General features: G+C 34.3%; 3 protein-coding genes and 1 pseudogene across 4 annotated transcripts; all 4 read left to right on the top strand.

The window, feature by feature from the left end:
* The first annotated feature begins 7 nt into the window (after window positions 1-7).
* On the top strand, window positions 8-2189 carry LOC120127290 (endoglucanase 9-like). The gene is made up of 2 exons (XM_039145229.1): window positions 8-377; window positions 530-2189. The coding sequence occupies exons 1-2, from the start codon at window positions 8-10 to the stop codon at window positions 1987-1989; spliced, it is 1830 nt and encodes a 609-aa protein (XP_039001160.1). The 3' UTR covers window positions 1990-2189.
* Window positions 2190-5339: 3150 nt separating this feature from the next.
* LOC120127477 lies at window positions 5340-9921 on the top strand (annotated as a pseudogene).
* A 1921-nt stretch (window positions 9922-11842) lies between these two features.
* LOC120127385 lies at window positions 11843-12540 on the top strand. Its single transcript, XM_039145304.1, has one exon. It carries the CDS (start codon window positions 11991-11993, stop codon window positions 12423-12425), a length of 435 nt encoding a protein of 144 aa, XP_039001235.1. The 5' UTR covers window positions 11843-11990; the 3' UTR covers window positions 12426-12540.
* A 6207-nt stretch (window positions 12541-18747) lies between these two features.
* On the top strand, window positions 18748-20664 carry LOC120127384 (probable galacturonosyltransferase-like 7). Of its 2 annotated transcripts, none has more exons than XM_039145303.1 (2): window positions 18748-20109; window positions 20238-20664. In XM_039145303.1, the coding sequence occupies exon 1, from the start codon at window positions 18864-18866 to the stop codon at window positions 20082-20084; it is 1221 nt and encodes a 406-aa protein (XP_039001234.1). In that variant the 5' UTR covers window positions 18748-18863; the 3' UTR covers window positions 20085-20109; window positions 20238-20664. The 2 variants fall into 2 exon arrangements, with proteins under 2 accessions (XP_039001234.1, XP_039001233.1); XM_039145302.1 differs by having other exon boundaries at window positions 18749-20109; window positions 20259-20664.
* Window positions 20665-21338: the final 674 nt, after the last annotated feature.

Consider the following 21338-nt stretch of genomic DNA (forward strand, 5'->3'; position numbering starts at 1 on the left):
AGAAAAAATGCCAGAAAGATCAAACATACGGTGTCGGAATTTTGATATAACCATAGAAAACGAAGAACAAGGCACTGAAAACGCCCACTACTACGACAGAGCAGCGTATCAATCACCATCGGAAGAAGAAGTGAAGCAAGGCTGGTTACTAAGACCTGCCATGGACATGGAAATTAACACGAGGAAGAAGAAACGTTGCGTCAATATTAATCCCCCAGTGTTTATCAGAACCCTGGTCGTGGTTGCCATATTGGCCGGATTTGCTGCCCTTGTCGCTTTTCTAGTCGCTAGACGAAACCGCCAGCGGCCTCTCCCCGTCCAGGACAACTACACCGTTGCTCTTCATCGGGCGCTTATGTTCTTTAATGCTCAAAGATGTATGTTTCTTTTAGACTGTTACAAGGTTTTAGTTTCGATTCTGATTTGCCAACATTATTTGTGATGAAGATTGGTGAAATTTCTCGACATTTTACTCTTATCAATGATCATCGATGAATCTATAGTGTTAAGTTTGCTCTTCCTTTTTCAGCTGGAAAACTCTCTGCGAATAACAATGTTTCGTGGCGGGGTGACTCGTGCTTGGACGACGGGAAAGGCTATTTGAAAGGGCTAGAGGGGGGCTACTACGACGGTGGAGATATGGTTAAATATAATTTTCCGGCATCTTTTGCCATGACCATTTTGAGTTGGAGCGTACTCGAGTATAGTGCAAAATATGAAGCTGCTGGAGAGCTCAACCATGTCAAGGACATAATCAAATGGGGCACGGATTACCTACTGAAGACTTTTAACTCCTCTGCAAAAACAATAGACAAGGTTGCTTCACAAGTTGGCGATGCAAATGATTCTTCCGAGGCGAAAACCGACAACGGAGACTGTTGGATACGTCCTGAGAGCATTAATTACCCGAGGCCTGCGATCCCATGTTCTACCTGCCCAGCTTTAGCTGCAGAAATGGCCGCTGCCTTAGGTGCTGCATCAATTGTTTTCAAAGATGACATAGAATACTCAAAGAAATTAGTCCATGGAGCTGATTTACTCTTTAAGTTTGCTACAAAAGGTGAAGGCGAACACTATACCGGTGGTTCAGACCTCTCTTCGAAATTCTATAATTCGACCGGTTTCTGGGACGAGTTTGTCTGGGGAGGCGCTTGGATGTATTTTGCAACTGGAAACTCATCCTATATCGACCTTGTTACAGACCCCGGTCTGGCAAAACATGCCGAGGCTTTCTGGGGCGGTCCCAATCGCGGTGTACTCAGTTGGGACAACAAGCATGCGGGTGCTCAGTTGCTTCTTAGTCGAGTGAGAATGTTCTTAGATTTCGGTTATCCGTATGAAGAAATGTTAAGGACTTTTCAAGAACAGATAACCGAAATCGTTTGCTCATACCTTCCAGGGTTCAATAACTTCAACAGGACGAAAGGAGGCCTAATTGAACTAAACCACGGTAAGCCTAAACCTCTTCAATACGTCGTGAATGCGGCTTTTCTGGCTGCACTGTATGCCGATTACCTCGAAGCGACAATGACACCGGCATTAAAGTGCGGGGCCAAGTTTTATCCGATTGAAACATTTCGAGACATTGCGAAGTCGCAGATTAATTATATCCTGGGGAGAAATCCGCAAAGATTGAGTTACGTGGTTGGCTTTAGTGATCATTTCCCTAAGTATGTGTATCATAAAGGTGCATCAATTCCCAGCTACATCAAGCATCAAAGCTGTAGAGAAGGACTAAAATGGAAGGAGAGTAAAAAGCCGAATCCAAATACAATTGTCGGAGCTATGGTTGCTGGACCTGATAAGTATGACGGTTTCCAAGAAAACCGATCTGATTACAATTTCACGGAGCCAACAATCGCTGGGAATGCAGGTTTGGTTGCAGCACTGGTGGCTTTGTTGGAAGGAAGTAAAACCGGGATCGACAAGAATACCATATTTTATGCAATTCCTCCACTTTCTACACCTCAACCACCCCCGCCGCCGTAACAACAACCATGACATGTATTTTCTTTATCTTCCCTTTTCGAGAAGATAATACCATGGCAGCTAGTGAATTTAGTGCATAGTATATTTTTTTAGTCTACTAGTTGAAGGACAAAGGGCTAATTATATGAAGCACAGTTTAAAAAATGTCTAATACTCTAGGAAAAATTCCATCAATTTACAAAACAATTTGCATTTTTTAAGCCATATTTGGGATTATAAGGGATTATAAATTAGAGATGACACTTGATTATGAATTGTTGGTCAGTTTTTTTTTTTTTACAAATTTTAAATTTAAATCCTAATCCTATTAGAGAAGAGTAGGGGAGGAGACTCCTGAGGAAGAAGGAAGAAGATTACTCTTAGGGTGCGTTTGGTTCACGGAATATAAGATTACCAGTGGGAATGTAAGATTACCAAGGAATAACATTACTGGGAATGTTGTATTTTGTGTTTGGTTGGCTTAGCAGGAATGTAAGATTACCGTGTTTGGTTAAAGGAATAAAAGATTATTGGAATGTATATTTGACCAAATTGTCCTAATTATATATTTGTGTAATATTACAAGTTGGAAAATATTTATATATTTTCTTTAAAAAAATTAAATTCATAATATTTATATATTTTTTACAAAATTAAAAATAAAAAAAAGTTTAATGAAAGGGTAAAAATTTTATTTAAACCCTTGAACTTTATATAAAATTTTAATTATAGATTTTTTTTTGTAAATCTAAAATAATTTAAGGATAAATTTGTAATTTAACATTCGTAAAATTTTTATTATTCGATGACAGAATAAATATATTTTTGAAAAAAAATAAAAATTTAAGGGCATTTTAGTCCAAAACGCCGGTAATCCAACAATACCTAAGGAAAGGGAGGTAATGACATTCCCGGTAATATACCCCAAAAAATCCACTATTGGTAATCTTACATTACCGGGAATAGGATTCCCGGGCTAACCAAACGGGGGAATGTGGATTCCATTCCCATGGGAATCCCACATTCCCCAATCCAAACACCCCCTTAGTGGATCTAGATATTATGACCTACGAAAATGTAAGAGAATAAAAAATGACTAGCTTGACTAATCGATCAAATGAATTCTTAGTCCATTTTTAATTATACATTTGTACTATTTTTTAATGAAAATAAGTGTCAAATATCAATGTTGATTAACAACGAAGCTTTACATTATTTTATTTATATTTATAAATTAAAGAGAAAATAATTTCATTGACTAAAAATATCTTATAATATACGATATTAACCATTTTTTTTATTTGTCAAAATGACCAACTAAATCGCAATGCGATCGATAATTCGCAACGCGATCTCCGGTATCGTAAATCAGTTTCTAGATTCGCAACGCGAACTTCGACTATCGTAATGCGAACTTGGACTATCGCAATGCGAACTTAGACTATTGCAATGCGAATATGTAAATCGTAATGTGATAGTCGACTATCGCAATGCAAACTTGGACTATCGCAATGCGAACTTGGACTATCGCAATGCGATAGTCGAAGTTCGTTGCGATTTATTCCAAAATCGCAACGACTGGTGGTATTGCATTTGTTTCTTAAGAATTTTCTCTAAAAAAATAGTATTCGCGCGGACGTGTCGGAGACACGTATTACCACGACCATTACCACGACAACGACCACGAGACGAGACGAGACGGAAGGCGGCGGCGCGCGAGAGTCTCCCTTGTTCTCTATCACTCAACAAGGAAGTGGGAAAGCCAAACCTTAAATATCATTCCCAATAGTATTTTCAATACTATGTGGGATTGAGCATTACCAACACTTGTTTCTAATACAATGTGATTATTCAGGAAACAATTAACAATCATGCACCTTAAAACAACTAAATCAACAACCAATTGCATTAGTATTATACGATTAAATATGTCATAATTAAAAGTCAATCACGATTATTGTAATTTTAAGCAAAATATTCAAAAATAATATCACTATTTAAGGCTCAATCCCACATAGTATTGGGAACAAGTGTTGGTAATGCTCAATCCCACATAGTATTGGAAACAATATTGGGAATGGTATTTAAGGGTTGACTTTCCCACTTCCTTGTTGAGTGATAGAGAACAAGGGGGACTCTCGCGCACCGCCGCCGCCGCCGTCCGTGTCGGGTCGGGTCGGGTCGTGGTCGGGTCGGGTCGTGGTCGTGGTCGTGGTAATACGTGTCTTCGACATGTCCGCACGAATTTGGAATAAATCGCAACGAATTTGGAATAAATCGCAACGCGAACTTCGACTATCGCAACGAACTTGGAATAAATCGCAACGCGAGCTTAGACTATCACAACGAATTTGAAATAAATTGCAACGCGAACTTCGACTATCGCAACGAACTTGGAATAAATCGCAATGCGAACTTGGACTATCGCAACGAATTTGGAATAAATTACAACGCGAACTTGGACTATCGCAATGCGAATATGTAAATCGCAATGCGATAGTCGCAGTTCGCGTTGCGAATCTGGAAACTGATTTACGATACCGGAGATTGCGTTGCGAATTATCGATCGCATTGCGATTTAGTTGGTCATTTTGGTAAATCCAAAAAAAGTTGATTAAAATCGTATATTATAAGGCATTTTTGGTCACTGAGATTATTTTCTCTAAATTAAATTATGATTGATTTTAATATTTGATCTAATAATAAATTTTTAGAAATATTTAATATATATTAGATGTATTTGAAAAAAAGCATAGGCTTCGTCCATAACAAGTATAGTTTGTATCTAATGTTGTAAACGAGGCGAGACAGATCACGAGTTATTTTAAATCGAATCATTCAAAGTTTGGTCAATACTTGAGTCTAATAGACTCGACTCAAATTCTTAATGAACCAAAATGAACTATTTGATACTCGACTTGAAAAACTCGCGAGGTACTAGAATAAAATAATGTAAATTAAAATTTTAGATTTTTAAATTAAATTAATAATATTACCATTTGTATGTTATTTAAAAAATACTATATAAAACTTTTATGTATTTAAGGTTTATATTCGAATTTGAGTCAAGATTCAATTTTTTATTTCGAGTGAAACTTGAAAATTTTAAGCTCACGAACTTTCAAACCGAGTTGAGCTTCAATGCTTTATTTCGATTTCGAATTAAACTTAAAAATTTTAAACTCCCAAATTTTTAAATCAAGTCGAATTCAATTTTATATTTTTTAAATCCAGTGAAACTCAACACTATTCGACGCCTATTTGTATCTCAATTTCGAAAAAGGAAAAGATTGATCTGTTCCTGCATCCTTGAGCTGGATTCCATAACGGCATTGGAACGATAGGGCTCCCCAAAGTTCAAATTCAATTCTCCCGATCCAATAATCGAATTAACGTACCAAAAACTCAATTCTCTTTCCCTGTCGCTTTCTCATAACAACCGATCACCGAACATCGAACCCCTTATATCACCTTCAAATTAATCGGCGACTCGATCAGATCGACTTAAAAAAAACGCGAAGATGTCTCTGAGACCGAGCGCGAGGACTGAAGTTCGACGGAACAGGTATAAGGTGGCAGTTGATTCGGAGGAAGGTCGGCGGAGGAGAGAAGACAACATGGTGGAGATCCGAAAGAGCAAGAGAGAAGAGAATCTTCTAAAGAAGCGCCGCGAAGGACTTATCGCTCAACAAACACAACCGCAGCAACATCAGATGATCTCTTCCGGCGCCGGTCCTGAGAAAAAGGTATCTTCTGCCGATTACTCGATTTGATCAGTCGGATCGTGAATGATAAACTATGTTTAATTTTGTTTCCATACATGAATTTCCGGGCTGAATGGGTGTTGCTTTATTTGGGTTGGATAATACTTTTTGCAGTGTTATAAATTGCTGATTAGTAGGTAGCTGAAACTGTATTAATCAAATGAACTAATTTATTGATTGTATAGTGAGCCTCGAGAAGAAAATGGATAGTGTTGTTTATTTATTTACTGTTGAATTTAAATTGATTTTGATGTTTTTAAAATCTAATTGCAGTTAGAAAGTCTTTCTGCTATGGTTGCGGGCGTTTGGTCAGATGACAGGAATGCGCAGCTTGAGGCAACCACTCAATTCCGAAAGCTGTTATCAATAGGTTGATTATGATTCTTGATGTTTCTCATGTTTGGTATTGTGTTTTGTTGGAAATTTGAGGTTTATTCTAATTTTATCTGCAGAACGTAGTCCTCCAATCAACGAAGTTGTACAATCAGGTGTTGTACCTCGCTTTGTTGAGTTCCTTGCTAGGGATGACTTCCCTCAGCTTCAGGTGTGGTATTCTGTGTCTGAATTTAGTATCCTCTTGCTCTATCATTTTTCATATTTATTTGCTTTGATTGTTTTATCTTTTTGTTTTGTAGTTTGAGGCAGCTTGGGCTCTCACAAATATTGCTTCAGGGACATCCGAAAATACCAGAGTTGTAATTGATCATGGAGCTGTACCTATATTTGTTAAACTCCTTGACTCTCCCGCGGATGATGTACGCGAACAGGTATGAACTGCAGTTTGCTAGTGTTCTTCTATTTGTTAACACAGTTTATTTGCAATTCTCTTATGTCTTATCATTATTTTGGCATTACAGGCTGTTTGGGCATTAGGAAATGTTGCTGGAGACTCTCCTAAATGCCGTGATCTAGTTCTTAGTCATGGGGCCTTGGTGCCTTTGTTGGCACAATTTAATGAGCATGCAAAGCTCTCTATGTTGAGGAATGCTACCTGGACTTTGTCAAACTTTTGTAGGGGCAAACCACAACCTTCGTTTGAGCAGGTTGGATTTTCTTGTAACAAGAATGGTTGGAGTTATGACTTTTTTTGGCGGATGCCGATTTTTGCTAATACATGATGCTTTTGAAATTAAATAAGCAGACAAAGCCTGCTTTGCCAACTCTTGAGCGACTTATCCATTCAAATGACGAGGAAGTCCTTACAGATGCATGTTGGGCCCTATCATATCTCTCAGATGGTACTAATGACAAAATCCAAGCTGTTATCGAGGCAGGTGTCTGCCCTCGACTTGTTGAGCTGTTGCTGTAAGTGATGAACTTCTTTCCCTTTTTGAATTTGATGTATTTGTTTTCCTTGTGATTATTTCTCATTCATCCCCTTCTTGTTGTTAGTCATCCATCCCCGACAGTCCTCATTCCGGCTCTTCGCACAGTTGGGAATATTGTTACAGGGGATGATATGCAGACTCAGGTATGGAATGCACGACATTTATTACTTTCTCAATTGTTATTTTGATTGTGTTCCCATGAGATATTGTTTGTAATTATCCTTGTTCTTGTACACAACTCATTAGAATTTTTCTGACTTATGGTAGCGCTTCTTAGTGCTTAAAGTCTTAAACCTTTTGGGGTCAGTGTTGATATTTTCTTATTAAGATTGTTTTGACAGATTGTCTCTTCCAGTCAATGTGGATGTACTACTCAATTCTGTGGTATCTTTTGTTTGAGAAAACAGCAAGTGATACATAGTATTATATAATTAGCCAATATTCACTGTAACTCTTATTAGAGTGTTGTTCCTTCACATGTGTTTTTCCCATTTGATTATCAATGAGCTTCTGAAGAATTTAAAGCTTGGCATTTTAAGAAAGATTTTAAAGCTCGAGTATTATTTCAAGAACTCGAAACTTTTTAAATGGTTTTCACACTTCACATGCACAGTCAGTTTTCTTCTAATAACTTTGTACTTCGAATATTTCCTTCCATAAGAATCAAGAAACGAGAAGATTTGTTATGTAAAGATTGTAAACTGCAAAAATTGCACATCTTATATGATTCATGCATAATTGTTTTGGTAATGGTTGTAGACTGTGAAGAAAAAAAATATTTTGAGAACTTGGAACTTTTGCGGTTTTCACACTACATGCATAGTCAGTTTTATTCTAATAACATTGTACTTCAAATATTTCCTTGTATAAGAATCAAGAAATTAGAAGATTTGTTATGTAAAGATTGTAGACTATGCAAAAATTGCACTTCTTATATGATTCATGCATAATTGTTTTTGGTGAAAAATTATTCCTGGTTAATTGTCATATTCTAAGATAAATCATAGTTTATGCCTTCAATCTGCATTTTGATCTGAAGGATTATCAATTGTTAGTGATATAAGTTAATAATGTCATCTGCTTTTCTCTCAAATAGAATTTTTCTTGTCTCGTGTCACTGCCTTAAGTTGCCTCTTGCTGTAGTACTCTGATTCTTTATGTTGTTACCCCATTCAGTGCATTATTAGCCACCAAGCCCTGCCATGACTCTTGAACCTGCTGACAAATAAATATAAGAAGAGTATCAAGAAGGAAGCTTGCTGGACTATCTCAAACATCACTGCTGGAAATGTAGATCAGATACAGGTAAAGCTAGTTATATGACACGACAAACTTATGCTTTGATGGTCTATGGCATGTGTTTGAAACTGAAAAGTTTTTACCTTCAAATTAACCGGGGAAAAAAATGAAACTGGAAAGTTTTCAATTTTGTTGGGGCAATTTTTGTCCTGCATGAATGGGGTTTTCGGTTGGATCATGAATTTTGAGAATTATTTGCAGGCTGTAATTGAGGCTGGGATTTTTGCCCCTCTAGTCCATCTACTTCAACATGCTGAGTTTGAGGTCAAGAAAGAAGCTGCTTGGGCAATTTCAAATGCTACATCTGGCGGTACCCATGAACAGATAAAGTATATTCCCTTTGCTCATTCCCCGGTTCTTCTTGGAACAATTTGCCATAAATTATTAACTTTCTGTGTTGTTCACCAGGTTTTTCGTGAGCCAAGGTTGCATTAAGCCATTATGTGATCTTCTGAACTGTCCCGACCCAAGAATTGTCACAGTATGTTTGGAAGGTCTTGAGAACATTTTGAAGGTTGGTGAAGCAGAGAAAAACCTGGCCCACACTGGAGACGGAAATCTCTATGCCCAGTTAATTGATGATGCTGAAGGATTGGAAAAGATTGAAAATCTCCAAAGTCATGACAACAGTGAAATATATGAGAAGGCAGTGAAGATTCTCGAAACTTATTGGGTGGAAGAAGATGATGAGCCATTACCCCCTGGTGACGCTTCACAATCTGGGTTCCAGTTTGGAGGCAATCAACTTGCTGTTCCCTCTGGTGGATTCAATTTCGATTGAAGGTATGAATTTAAAAGTCTGATTTCATTGTTAAATTCCTATATTGGTCGCTCTAGTTCTGTAATTTCAATTATGCCTGAATTGCTCTCTCTAAATATCTTCATTATCATTTACTCTAAATACTTTGGCCTGATCTGAATCCCTTGACGACTGTTGTTATTAAAGTGAGCTTTTATTGTAACAAGTCTAGATTGTATTATCATTTTGTACTTTGGCCTGATCTGAATCCCTTATTTGTAAAGCAAATCAGTTTTGCTGCTTCTGGGGGCCTAAATCCTTAGAAAATTGTTATATGCCAAAACTTATCCGAACTTATTTTCGTATTTGCAGGACACTTGGTTGGAGTGGAATGAAAATCAGTGGTCATTATTTTCTTGGAGTTCACATATAGTCGAAACGATGATAAAGTATGTTCTTATGAAGTCGTTCAAATAGCCATGGTAAACGTCTGAAGAGTCCGAAAGCCATACAAATATTCTTTTTTCAGCATCCTAATACTCGGATGCCGGGTTGAGGCTTGCAGCTCCATGTTCGACCTGTTTCCCCCCTTTTTATATCAGTCCCATTATGCTCCTGCATATGTGGAAGGTCCTTTTTTTACTTAGAACATAGATATTTCACTTTAATGATAGTTGTGGAGTCATTATTTTCATCTTTTCCGATCAGTTTTGAGGAGGAAAAATTATCTTGTCCGGTAATGCATCATCGTCAAAGACCCGAAGGATGTTTACATTATTTAGCTTTTACGGTTTTTTTATATATAGAATTTGATTTTTTATCAGTTTTTGTGTCAATGCATTGCATGTCCGGGATAATCATGCGGAAAGAGCTGTCCGGGATCATCATATGCTTTCCATGTTAATGGTATTTTGCTACTGCAAAGCATGCCTTGGTAATTTGTATATGAACTGTAGGTATAATTTTATTTTTTTGGATAATTCAATTTTATTACCCAAGAAGCAGAAAGCCTGCTACAGAATACAGAGTCAATAAACAACTCATTAGCAAAGCTATGAAATCTCACTAAGCTAATCCAGCTAGCATATAACCAGAACAATGAGACAGAACCTACTTGGGCGATGCCCCACTTTACGCATAGGGCAATGTTGAACGAGTCTGCTCTATTGAAAGTTTTGCCTTCCAGCCGGATTCGAATGGTCTCTTTAATATCCCCCAGCACTTCTTCCTTTGATCTAGCTCTACTCCCAAACAATATGCCATTCCTTTCCTTTCATGTGCCATAAACGTTACCAGTCCAAGGAAGTTTAAGAATTCTCACAATGAGAGATTTACCCTTGAATAGTAGAAAAGCCTAAGCCAGTTCACCATCCTAGCTGCTAACTCCACGAGAGATGTTACATAGATCGAGAATGGAGCCCCACAGCTCCTTAGCAAACCGACGATCAAAGAATAGATAGTCTCTTGTCTCTGTCTTATTGCCACATAGTAAGCATTTATCAGTCTCAATGGCTAAGCCCATTCATAAGAGCCTTACCCGAGTAGGTATAAATTTATTCTTTAATTTAATCATTTTAAATTATAGTAATTTAAACATATTATTTTTATATTATTAAAATTTAAATATGATAACATTTTTAATAAAAAAAAAACTAATAACATAATTTTACGTTGAATAAATGAATAATACGCACATAAGCATGAACCTACATATGAAGAAGCTTCAGTAAAATAAATCTCGGCCAATAACTAGACCAATGTCAAACACGCAAAACTTGATATGGTTCGACAATATTTTAATTGTTTTAAATATCGTGGGTCCAAAGATGCCCACAAAACCAAAACCTAGTAGTAAATGATGTCCATTGCAGTTCCCGAGTTTTATGGACGTGCAAATTAGAAAATGAGACGTTTCAAATTATTTTCCAATGAACTCTTATTACAAATTAAAAGAAGTAAACCGCTGATGTTTAATTAGTGGGATATAGGTAGGTAATATTTAGTAGTGGTTTATTTCTTTTAATTTGTAATAAGAGTTAATTGGAAAAGAATTTGAAACGTAGTTTAATAATAGTTTTTCATTTTTATTTGAACAAAAAAGTATTGAAATATTACAATAATTAAAATAATCTTTGAGAATACCTGATTTATTAAGACGAAATGATGATCTTTTGAGAAAAAAATGAGAAATAAAAGAGGGAGAGAAGAGACCCTAACACGAGAGAATTGTTTTTCTTCTCTTTGTTATCGTTAATTTTAATGATATATAATATGATAATCAAAGACATGATACTTAGGATGATTATAGGTTGCAGGTGATTCAAGATCATTACTTGATTTAGTGTTTTAGATTATTCTTCTATTTTATCTTTATTACGTGATATGATGATTGTGAATCTCTCATTAATTATTGGATTTTGAATTTAGAATATATTAGATTTTATCTCTTAATAAATGTATTTTTAAAGAAGACATATATCTCATTCTTCCTCATCATCCGACCTTCAAATTATAAGTTGCACCCTATCTTACACAAAAATCCTTTCACTTCATATTTTATAAGGTGACGTTGTTAAGACGTTTATCTCAAACGTCGGTTAGTTAAATATATTAACAGTTCTAAATATATTAAGAGTTCAATAATGTGTCACGTTGAATGGCCAGACAGACATTTAATATGGACAGTGAGAAATACAGGCACTGCTCCATATTTAATTCATTTGCATCTCTCCCTTTACCACCACCACCCTCTACTCTGTATATTTCACTTACTGTATTAATTTATATTAATATATATATGTATACGTATCTTCTTCAACCTTCCGTCACTCTCTTCCTTTCACTTTCCATGTTAGTTTCACTGGGAAAAAGTACAAAAATTGAGAAACAGTGATGGAAGGTGTTTCTACGACCGTGTACAAGGGTTTGAGAGGGTACTGGCAGAGGAGGGGCTATGTTCAGCTAAATGGTGCTTCGAGAGGAGAAGCACGGCAGAGAAGGGTGGAGCTTGGCGGGTCATCGAGGCGGAAGCGGTTCTGGAAGATCAGGGTCAAGGCAAAGCTGAGATTACCCTCGCCCAATAAATTTTTTGTTTGGTTACGCGATGCGTACGTGAAGATGATGCTGGGGTTAGCCAACTCCAGGGTGGTTACCGGATACGGTGGAGCCATGGGGGATCATGGTATATCGGCCTTTGGGAAGCGTCCGATTAAAGAGTACGACGAGAAGATACTCGTCGAGATCTACAAATCGTTGGTGATGGCGCAAGGTCAGCTTGTACCGAGTGAAGCGAGGAAGCTTAGCTCTGCCATCATTTGTCAACGGTGAATCGGTGACGGTGTTCAATCATTTAATGTTGTTGTTCTTAGCTTGTGATTGAAAACCAATAAATTGTTCGTTTTGGGCTAACAAACTAATTATCTGGGACCAGAAGTGCTGGAAAATCATGAAGTTTTTTATTAGTTTAATTAAGATCTATTCATGCTACTATTACCGATACAACGATGAATTATAATTAAAAGATCATTGGGTCAGCTCGTGGGCTGCATCATTTGCCTGTAATGAATATGAAAGCTCCTATTTCGCACGAAATATCTAAGTAATAGAAACTTTAGAAACCGGAGCTGAGGATGGAGTAATTGTCAACGAACAGTAGACTAAGTATGAGAAAGAGTTTAGTAAAGATGAGAGAGAAAACTTAACAAAAGTCAAAGCAGATAAAAGATTGTAAAATGAAGAGCCCAAATGTACGAAGGATGGGTATATATAGCCCAGTATTGAGCAGGCCAGCTGCTCAACCATTAACAAAACAGATTTCAGTTAGCCTAACAATCATACAGTAGCTCCATGTACTTTAATACTAAGATTTTTTAGATCCAATAAATGATGATGTTTATATTATCCTATAAATTTTAATATTACTGTATTTAATAACAAAAATTATCTAAGACTTCTTGGAGGTGAAATTCCACCAGGAAAAGGTCGTCCTTTGGTGACTAGAGCTGCCGCATCCCTTTCAACTATTACTGCCCCACTCACTTCTCAACCCCAACTTCAGTTCTGCAATGAACGCGTGTGCACAATGGCCGATGTAGGTAGAGTTCAGATGTATTTGTGTTATTTCTAAAATCTAAATTTTTTAATTGTTTATTTTTATTTTTTATTTTGGTGAAATGATAGTTTAAGCTTTCCTAATACATCTATCAATTGGCTCTCGTCTTGGGGGATTCTCTTTAATTTTTTATTTTATTAATAGTATTTATTCTAAAAATTTATTTATACTTATTTCAAAAAATAATATAATATATATATATATATTATCCTAAAATTATTATTATATCCGACGCTTATTATGCCTCCACAAACTTCAACAATGGGTTATTATTAAAGGTTTGAATTGGGCCGTTTTCATCAGAATCTTTATCCATTTAAATATTATTAAAGTTTAGACTGTTCAGTTGCATTCATATTATTATGGGTAAGTTATCATATTATTAATTTTCTTTTATATTTATATATTTTTATTCATTTAATTCAAAATATTTTAATTATTTATATTATCACCTATTAAATTCTATTCATTTATATATTAATCGCTGACTTATTAATTATGTTAGTTCAATGTAATTATCAAAAATTATTTTAAAAATAAAAATGCGTGTGGATCATGGTTTTTATGTTACCCATTCCAATGTAATTGATATATATTAATTTAAGTTCCCACGTTCTAATATTAAACTTGCCAGAGAGTTGAGCTGAAAAGTGTAGTAGTACACTAAAAATTGACAAGTAATGACGGAGGGTGAAGGAATAAAGTGATGTGATTTGAACTCTAATCTCATCCATCGCTAATACAAAACAACCCACCTAAAGCCGCGTTTCTGATCGCCATTGGCTTTCGTGGTAAAGTTGGCTCTATTTAAGAAGTACAACAAAATCGTATCTAACCTATATTTGATTTAATCTGATTTGTCATAATCAATTTTTACATATATATATCAAAATTAACCTTTAATATTTATTAAAATGATTATTCTGGTCTTTAATTGTTTAGTATTTTGATTCTAACATTTTATTTTAAGACAAAAATGTTTATTCTTAGATGGAAACTGTTAGTTAACAAATATTTAGCGCTTTAAAATAAGAGTATTTTATCTTAAAATGAAATGTTATGATCAAAATGTTCTAAAAAAATAAGTGTCAAATTAACTATTCAGTCAAATATTATGAGATTTTTTGTCATAAAATAAAACGTTAAAGATTAAATTATACTAAAAAAATAGAGGTTAAGATGATTATTTTAATAAATGTTGAGAGCTTTTTTTTCGTATTATACAATTTTTAAATTGTATTCTTTTTTCTTAAATTTAAAAGTAATCGTAATCTATTTCGGCATTGAGATGTATACAAAAATATTACTTTCATGTATTTATATATTATTAATAAAATTTTTAATAAAAATAATATATATATATATATAATATTAAATTATGTTATTAAAATTTATTTTAATGTTGTATTATTAAATGAATTGAATTAATATTTTATTTTGATAAAATATATTTGAAAATTAAAATTATATAAACTAATTTTAAATTAAATTTAAAATATATAAAATTTATTTTAAATTCAAATCTAACCAAGTTTTATCATTGTCATATCAACTTATATATGAGTAAATAGGAAAACTCACTCAGTTAATCTGTTGACAGGATGAGTCTAGAGTGTATATCATACACCGGAACACACTATTAAGATAATACACCGATGCACACCTCTAATTAAATTATTCTTATTAAATAAATATGTAAATATAATGATATATCCACAATTAATCATTTATTATTATCTAGTTTAAATTTGAATAGGAATATAATTAAAATATATTTGTATTAAAATGTAATTATTTTAGAAATTTATTATCTTTTAGGATTAGAATACTTATTTTCTATAAATTTGCATATACATTCAAATAACAACCATCTAAACCACTATCGCCGGAGGCCTTATCATTTTCGGAAAATCGTGTAATGAATCGTTCTATCTAATCTTCAATGGTAAAAAAGCTAAAAAATTATAGGGACCGATAAATAATTAAATAAGTTAAGATGAAGTATTAGTAATTAAAAAATATCCACAATGAAAAGAATTGACTTAATAAAAACAATTACTTCAACAATTGCATTAGCGATTTGTGAATTTACAAAACTCAAAACAACAAAATAAACCAAAAACAAAACCCATTGGCCAAATCTGAAAATTAGAAGATAAAAATATTGTTGGATAATTGTCAGTAAAAAAAATAAGATTGGAAATAAGAATATAGATTATGAAAATAAAAAAGGACACAAACAAAAAAAAAAAAATAACACTATAATATCGAAATTATATAGATTTATGACTAATACATTTTTTTGTTGGTGGACATAATACATTATTTGAGGATAGGGTTGTTAATAATTGATTTTGATGATTGTTACGGGGTAAATATATAAATTTATATAAATTAAGTGTTCTAATTTTAAAAAATAATAATTACTTTAATATTTATAATTTTTAATAAAATAATATAATTCAATTATATTCCTATTTAAAATTAAATTGGATAATAATAAAGCACAAGTTATGGATAAATCATTATACTTTTCTATATTTATTTAATATATATAATTTAATTAATAGTCAATATCGATATATTTTTAATAATGTATTGACGGGACTTGTAAAATTTTAACTGTTGTTACCTTCAACTTTGTCTGTTCTGATGCGAAAGGTGAATTAATTAAAGAACCAACATGGGATCCATCCATGGTTCTGCGGGACCCGGTCCTTTAAGAACAAATTTGTTATTCAACAAATGATCAGTAATATTTGGAAACAATTTGTTGTTCCAAAAGGTGAAATGAAGGGACATAACGGCGTTGATGTAGTAGAATACATTATTTTTTAAATTCGAATTTTTTATTAATTAATTTTTAGTTATTATATTCATTTTACAATTTTATTGATATTTATTTTATATACATTTTTTTATATTATCAATATATATATATATTTATTTTTAAAAACATTTATAAATCCATTTTTAAATTTTATTCAATTAACTATTTATTTTATTCATTCCATTCGTCATACAACTTTTATATTATAAATATATATTTATATTTATATTTATATTTATAGATCCGTTTTGATGATATATAATGATTATAATCATTTGTGAAAGCAATGGGGGAAGATAATGGTCACATGGTCACATGGATACATCTTAATTTAGTAGGTTTCTAACATGCAACAAACAAACTGCTAAATCAATACGGCTACTCGTGTTTCTGTGCCCTACTCTTGTACTACAACCGTACATGTATGTAACAAGCAGCAATAGCTTGCCATTTTTTTCATCATTCGAATAGAATTATAGGTTTTATTTGGTGAACATATGTTTTACTTTTTGTTTTTAAATTTGTTGCATTTGAAAATAGTGTTTGCAATGGATATATAAAAAGTAAAAGTTTTTAAATTCTTCTATGTTAAACAGTTGATCATAAACTTTTCAATAAATTTAATATTATACTTTTAAGAATTTAAAACTTAAGGTTTAGGATTTAGAATTTAATATTTATGATTTTTTAAAAGACTTTTTAATAAATTTAATATCATATTTTCAAGATGTTTATGTTTAATTCTAATATTAAAAATTTATCTCTATGTTCCAAAAATGCTGTAAATACTCTCTCCTACTTTGAAAATGGTGTATAAAGGGTTCACTAAGGAAATTTTAAGGGTAGGTATAGTATCATTTGAGCTAACTTTTGTGTGCTTGGGACATTTGTATTAAGTTACAAGTCTTGGGGTTAGGTCTTTTGATATAAAGAGAATATTGAGATTATCTTTTAATTTTTATATCCTGTATAAGATATATAGAGTTTCCGATAACACACTTGAATACAAGTGTCTTATATAGTTTAAAATATAAAGTTTTCATTATATTATCCCATTGATATACGAAATTAGGAGATGCTTCCCATATTTTCTTTAAGGTCGGGGGATAAAATTTTGGGACTAAGAGCACAATATTATATACATCGAGAGATTTATGATTAATTACATGATAAACAACATTTTATTTTTTTTTAAATAGATCAAAAGTCCTCTACAATAAATATCAATTTAAAATTTAAAACATTTGTTGCAATTAACCCGAAATTTTATGGGCATATTTGTTATTAACTCAAATAATGACCTGTTTAACATCTCATACAAAAAAAATATGTTTATAATATTAGAAAACAATTATAAATAAGATAGATGTTTCTCACCCAGGGGAAGACATTCATGAGCTACTATTAATTGTGAGACGAACATTCACTAACATCTAATGTTCATTTCATCGATCCCACGTCAGATATCATTCATTTGTAAAATAAACTTTTTATGTTATTCTCTTTGTCGACAATCATCAGCCGAATGCAAATTCTAAGGCTAGGTTACTGATCACAGGCAGGGACGAACGCAGAACGTCTGTGTTAACTCAGTTACATACTTTTAAATTCGGGTCATGACTTATAAAAGCAATCGAGCGGGTTTGGTTCCGACCCAACCACTCTTGGTTTGGGTTGGTCTGCTTTCTTTTGCCTTGTTGAAGACTTATGTTTACTCCTCAAACTATTGTTCAGATTTTAAATTGATTTCTAAGTTTTTACATATTTAAATCAAGCCCTTAATTTATCATTTTTGTATCAAACAAATCGTTCCAACAACTTCGAAATAATTTTAGATATTAATTTTAATTTAATTTAAAATATATTTAAAATACACGAATCAAATTATCATCCTATGTGTATAGTACACTAATTATAAAAATCGTTTGGATCTAACATTTTAGAAGACTAATTTATTAACACATTAAGTCAAAAGTTAACCATGTAATCCGTTCAGATTCAATTTTAATACGAACTACTTATAAATATATTCTATGTCAAATTTGGACTAACATTCAACGCTAAAATATATGATTTCTATACTTTCAAGACTTAGTTGGAATGTCTTCAAATACGAGGACCAATTTAAGATCTAGGCTATAGTTTCAAGATGTATGTAAGAATTAACCTATTGTTAAATTTAAGGGTAAGCCACATTGAAGACCCTTTTTGTTTTTGGTATGTTTTATTTTGATAATTAGTTAAAAAATAATGTATAATCACTTATATTAATGATACATTACATTCTGATCAATAGACTTTGAGTGACATGTGTCACGATACGTATCAACATTTAATTTAAAGATTAAATTTATTTGGTTAAATTAAAAGTAAGATTAAATTATCAGAATATAAACAATAATAAAATATAAAATATAAAATTATATAAAATAATTTAATTATCGTATCAGAGAAAGAGGATTAATTAATACAATTAAAATAATTAAATAATTTGATCGATAAAATTAATATGTGAATGTTCAAATTAGAATTAACCTATATTTACGTGAATATTCAAATTATAATTAACCTATATTTACGTGAATATTGATGTGTTTGACCAAAATTATAATTATGTTCGGCTGTAGATTTCAAGGGTGGAAAACGCAAGCTAAGAGGGGAAAAAAACTATCACCTCCATATCTCTCTAGTCTCTGCCTCCTCTCTCTCTAATGTGCTGTCATCAGTTTCTTTGCATAGAGTAAGAGGAGGAGACGGAGAGGGGAGAAGTGAAAGGGAGTGGGAGCGTTACGCCGACGGCGCACGATATTTATTCTCATGAGCTATGGCGGACCTAAAAGGAATCTTATCGTTCTTCCGGTCCTCACTGTCTACTCTCTTAGCAGATCGGCTCGATTTGAAATCTAAAAAGAAGAAGAGGAGAGGGATTTACACTAGTAAGATGCTCTGGATAATGCGATTCTCTGGATTCTTTTCAGCAGCCGTGGTGATGATCATTCTCTCACCTCCACTCCAGTCGTTTCCTCCAGCTGAAGCCATTAGATCCTCTCACCTAGACAGCTACCTCCGATTCCCGTCATATCAGGTGTCTACGTCGCCACACTCATCGAAGGGTCGGATTTCTTTTCGAAAAGCTACCGGATTTAGTAATGCCGACGAATGTGGCTCCACCGATAACAAAATCAGAGGCGTCTGCGATCCTTCTTTAGTCCACGTGGCTATTACTCTCGATGTGATCTATCTCCGTGGGTCAATCGCCGCCGTCCACTCCATTCTCCAGCATTCGTTGTGCCCGGAGAACATTTTCTTCCATTTCCTAATATCGGAGCCCAGTCTAGAAACACTTGTCCGGTCCACGTTCCCTGAGTTGAAGTTCAAGGTTTATTATTTCGATCCCGAGACCGTACGGAACCTGATATCGTCTTCCGTTAGGCAAGCGCTTGAACAGCCGTTAAATTATGCTAGGAATTACTTAGCTGATCTCCTAGAGCCGTGCGTACGGAGAGTGATTTATTTGGACTCTGATCTAGTTGTCGTTGACGATATCTCTAAGCTGTGGAGCACCAACCTGGGCTCACGTACAATCGGGGCACCGGAATATTGCTACGCCAATTTCACGAAATATTTCACGGGCGGTTTCTGGTCGGACCAGCGGTTTTCGGGGACTTTCAGAGGGAGGAAGCCCTGTTATTTCAACACGGGGGTGATGGTAATAGATCTGGTGAAGTGGAGGCGGGTCGGGTACACGAAACGGATAGAAAGATGGATGGAGATCCAGAAACATAACCGGATCTACGAGCTCGGTTCGTTACCGCCGTTCTTGTTGGTTTTCGCGGGAAGCGTGGCGGCCATCGAACATAGATGGAACCAACACGGTTTGGGTGGGGACAATGTGAAGGGAAGTTGTCGAGACTTGCATCCCGGTCCGGTTAGCCTCTTGCATTGGTCCGGTAGCGGTAAGCCGTGGCTTAGGCTGGACTCCAATCGGCCGTGTCCACTGGACGCATTATGGGCGCCTTATGACTTGTACGGACAATCGCGTTGAAATCACAGTAGGGATGCAGTCGCCGGTAAGATTCTTACCAGGACTGTTAATTTTTGCCACTTGTTTCGTTATTTTTATCTTTTTAGTTTTCCCTTTTGATGATGCACTACAAACAAACACAAGACCCTAGTCATACCCGTATTGTCATTGTAGGTGGGGAGTGCGATGAGCAAGGACGTGGAATCCAATTGCCGGTCAAAGGCAGATGCGGTGCCGGCTGCGGGGATTAAAAAAAGAGTTTCGGAATAACCGCTGGCTGTAAATTTATGTTTGTCGGTGGCGGCGGAGGAAGACTTGCGTGAACTACCTCCTCACATGGTTCCTCTCGGGACTAGGTGTCAAGCCAGGCAATCACATATTCTCCCCTTTGTAACTTGTTTATTGTTTTTATACTGCCAATAACGTGACACATACAATTATACATACATTTTGATTTATAATGTTCCTTTTCTACCCACCAAATAATCTATTTGTATGTAATGGTGGCATCGTGATCGAGTCAGGGACCCAGATGTCATTGTAGCGTAGAGAATATGTTCAAACTATGAATGGGACCCGATTCTTTTTTGCCCAAGCATCACAGGTGGCCTGTTTGATTATTATTTTTAAAATGACACGAGTCCTGTTAGGCAGCACCATATAATATGTTCGTTTTTTGGTTGTCTTAATACTGTGACATGCTAACAGTTGCTGGACCTACATAGTTTAGGTGGTGAAATCATGAAAGATACGTCCATTGTTGATTACTTTTCGTTTTCTAAGTATTTGAATCATATCTTAATCCAGTTGTTTAAAAATCATTTGGATGATTAATGAAAAAGCTTTTACAACTAGAGAACAGCTATTAGGTTAATATAAACATTCGTTGGTTCCCCAGCTCCCCCTAGTGGGGTACATATGACAAAAACATCACGCAGCCTTCTATTAGTTTAGGAATAAAAGTATTAAGCCGAAACCTAATATCTTCATCTATTCTTAAACCACAGAAAATTGAAAGGACTGAAGCATGAGCAAAAGAGTCCTTTAATGGGATTTCATTGTCTTGGATTTTGATTAATAACATAAATATTAGGGCAAACTACCTACCCACATGGTTCCTAAATCCTAAGTGTCAAGCGTTGACACCTAGACTTTATAAAATGATTGTGTTGGTTCCTAGACTTCTAAAAATTATAAACTGATCATCAGATTTATCAAACTATTATAAAATGGTGAACGCAACGTTATAATAAATGTAAAGATTTGATAAATTTA

The sequence above is a fragment of the Hibiscus syriacus genome, unplaced genomic scaffold (genome assembly GCF_006381635.1).
Source record: "Hibiscus syriacus cultivar Baekdansim isolate YM2019G1 unplaced genomic scaffold, ASM638163v2 tig00110467_pilon, whole genome shotgun sequence".
NCBI classification, from domain to species: Eukaryota; Viridiplantae; Streptophyta; class Magnoliopsida; order Malvales; family Malvaceae; genus Hibiscus; species Hibiscus syriacus.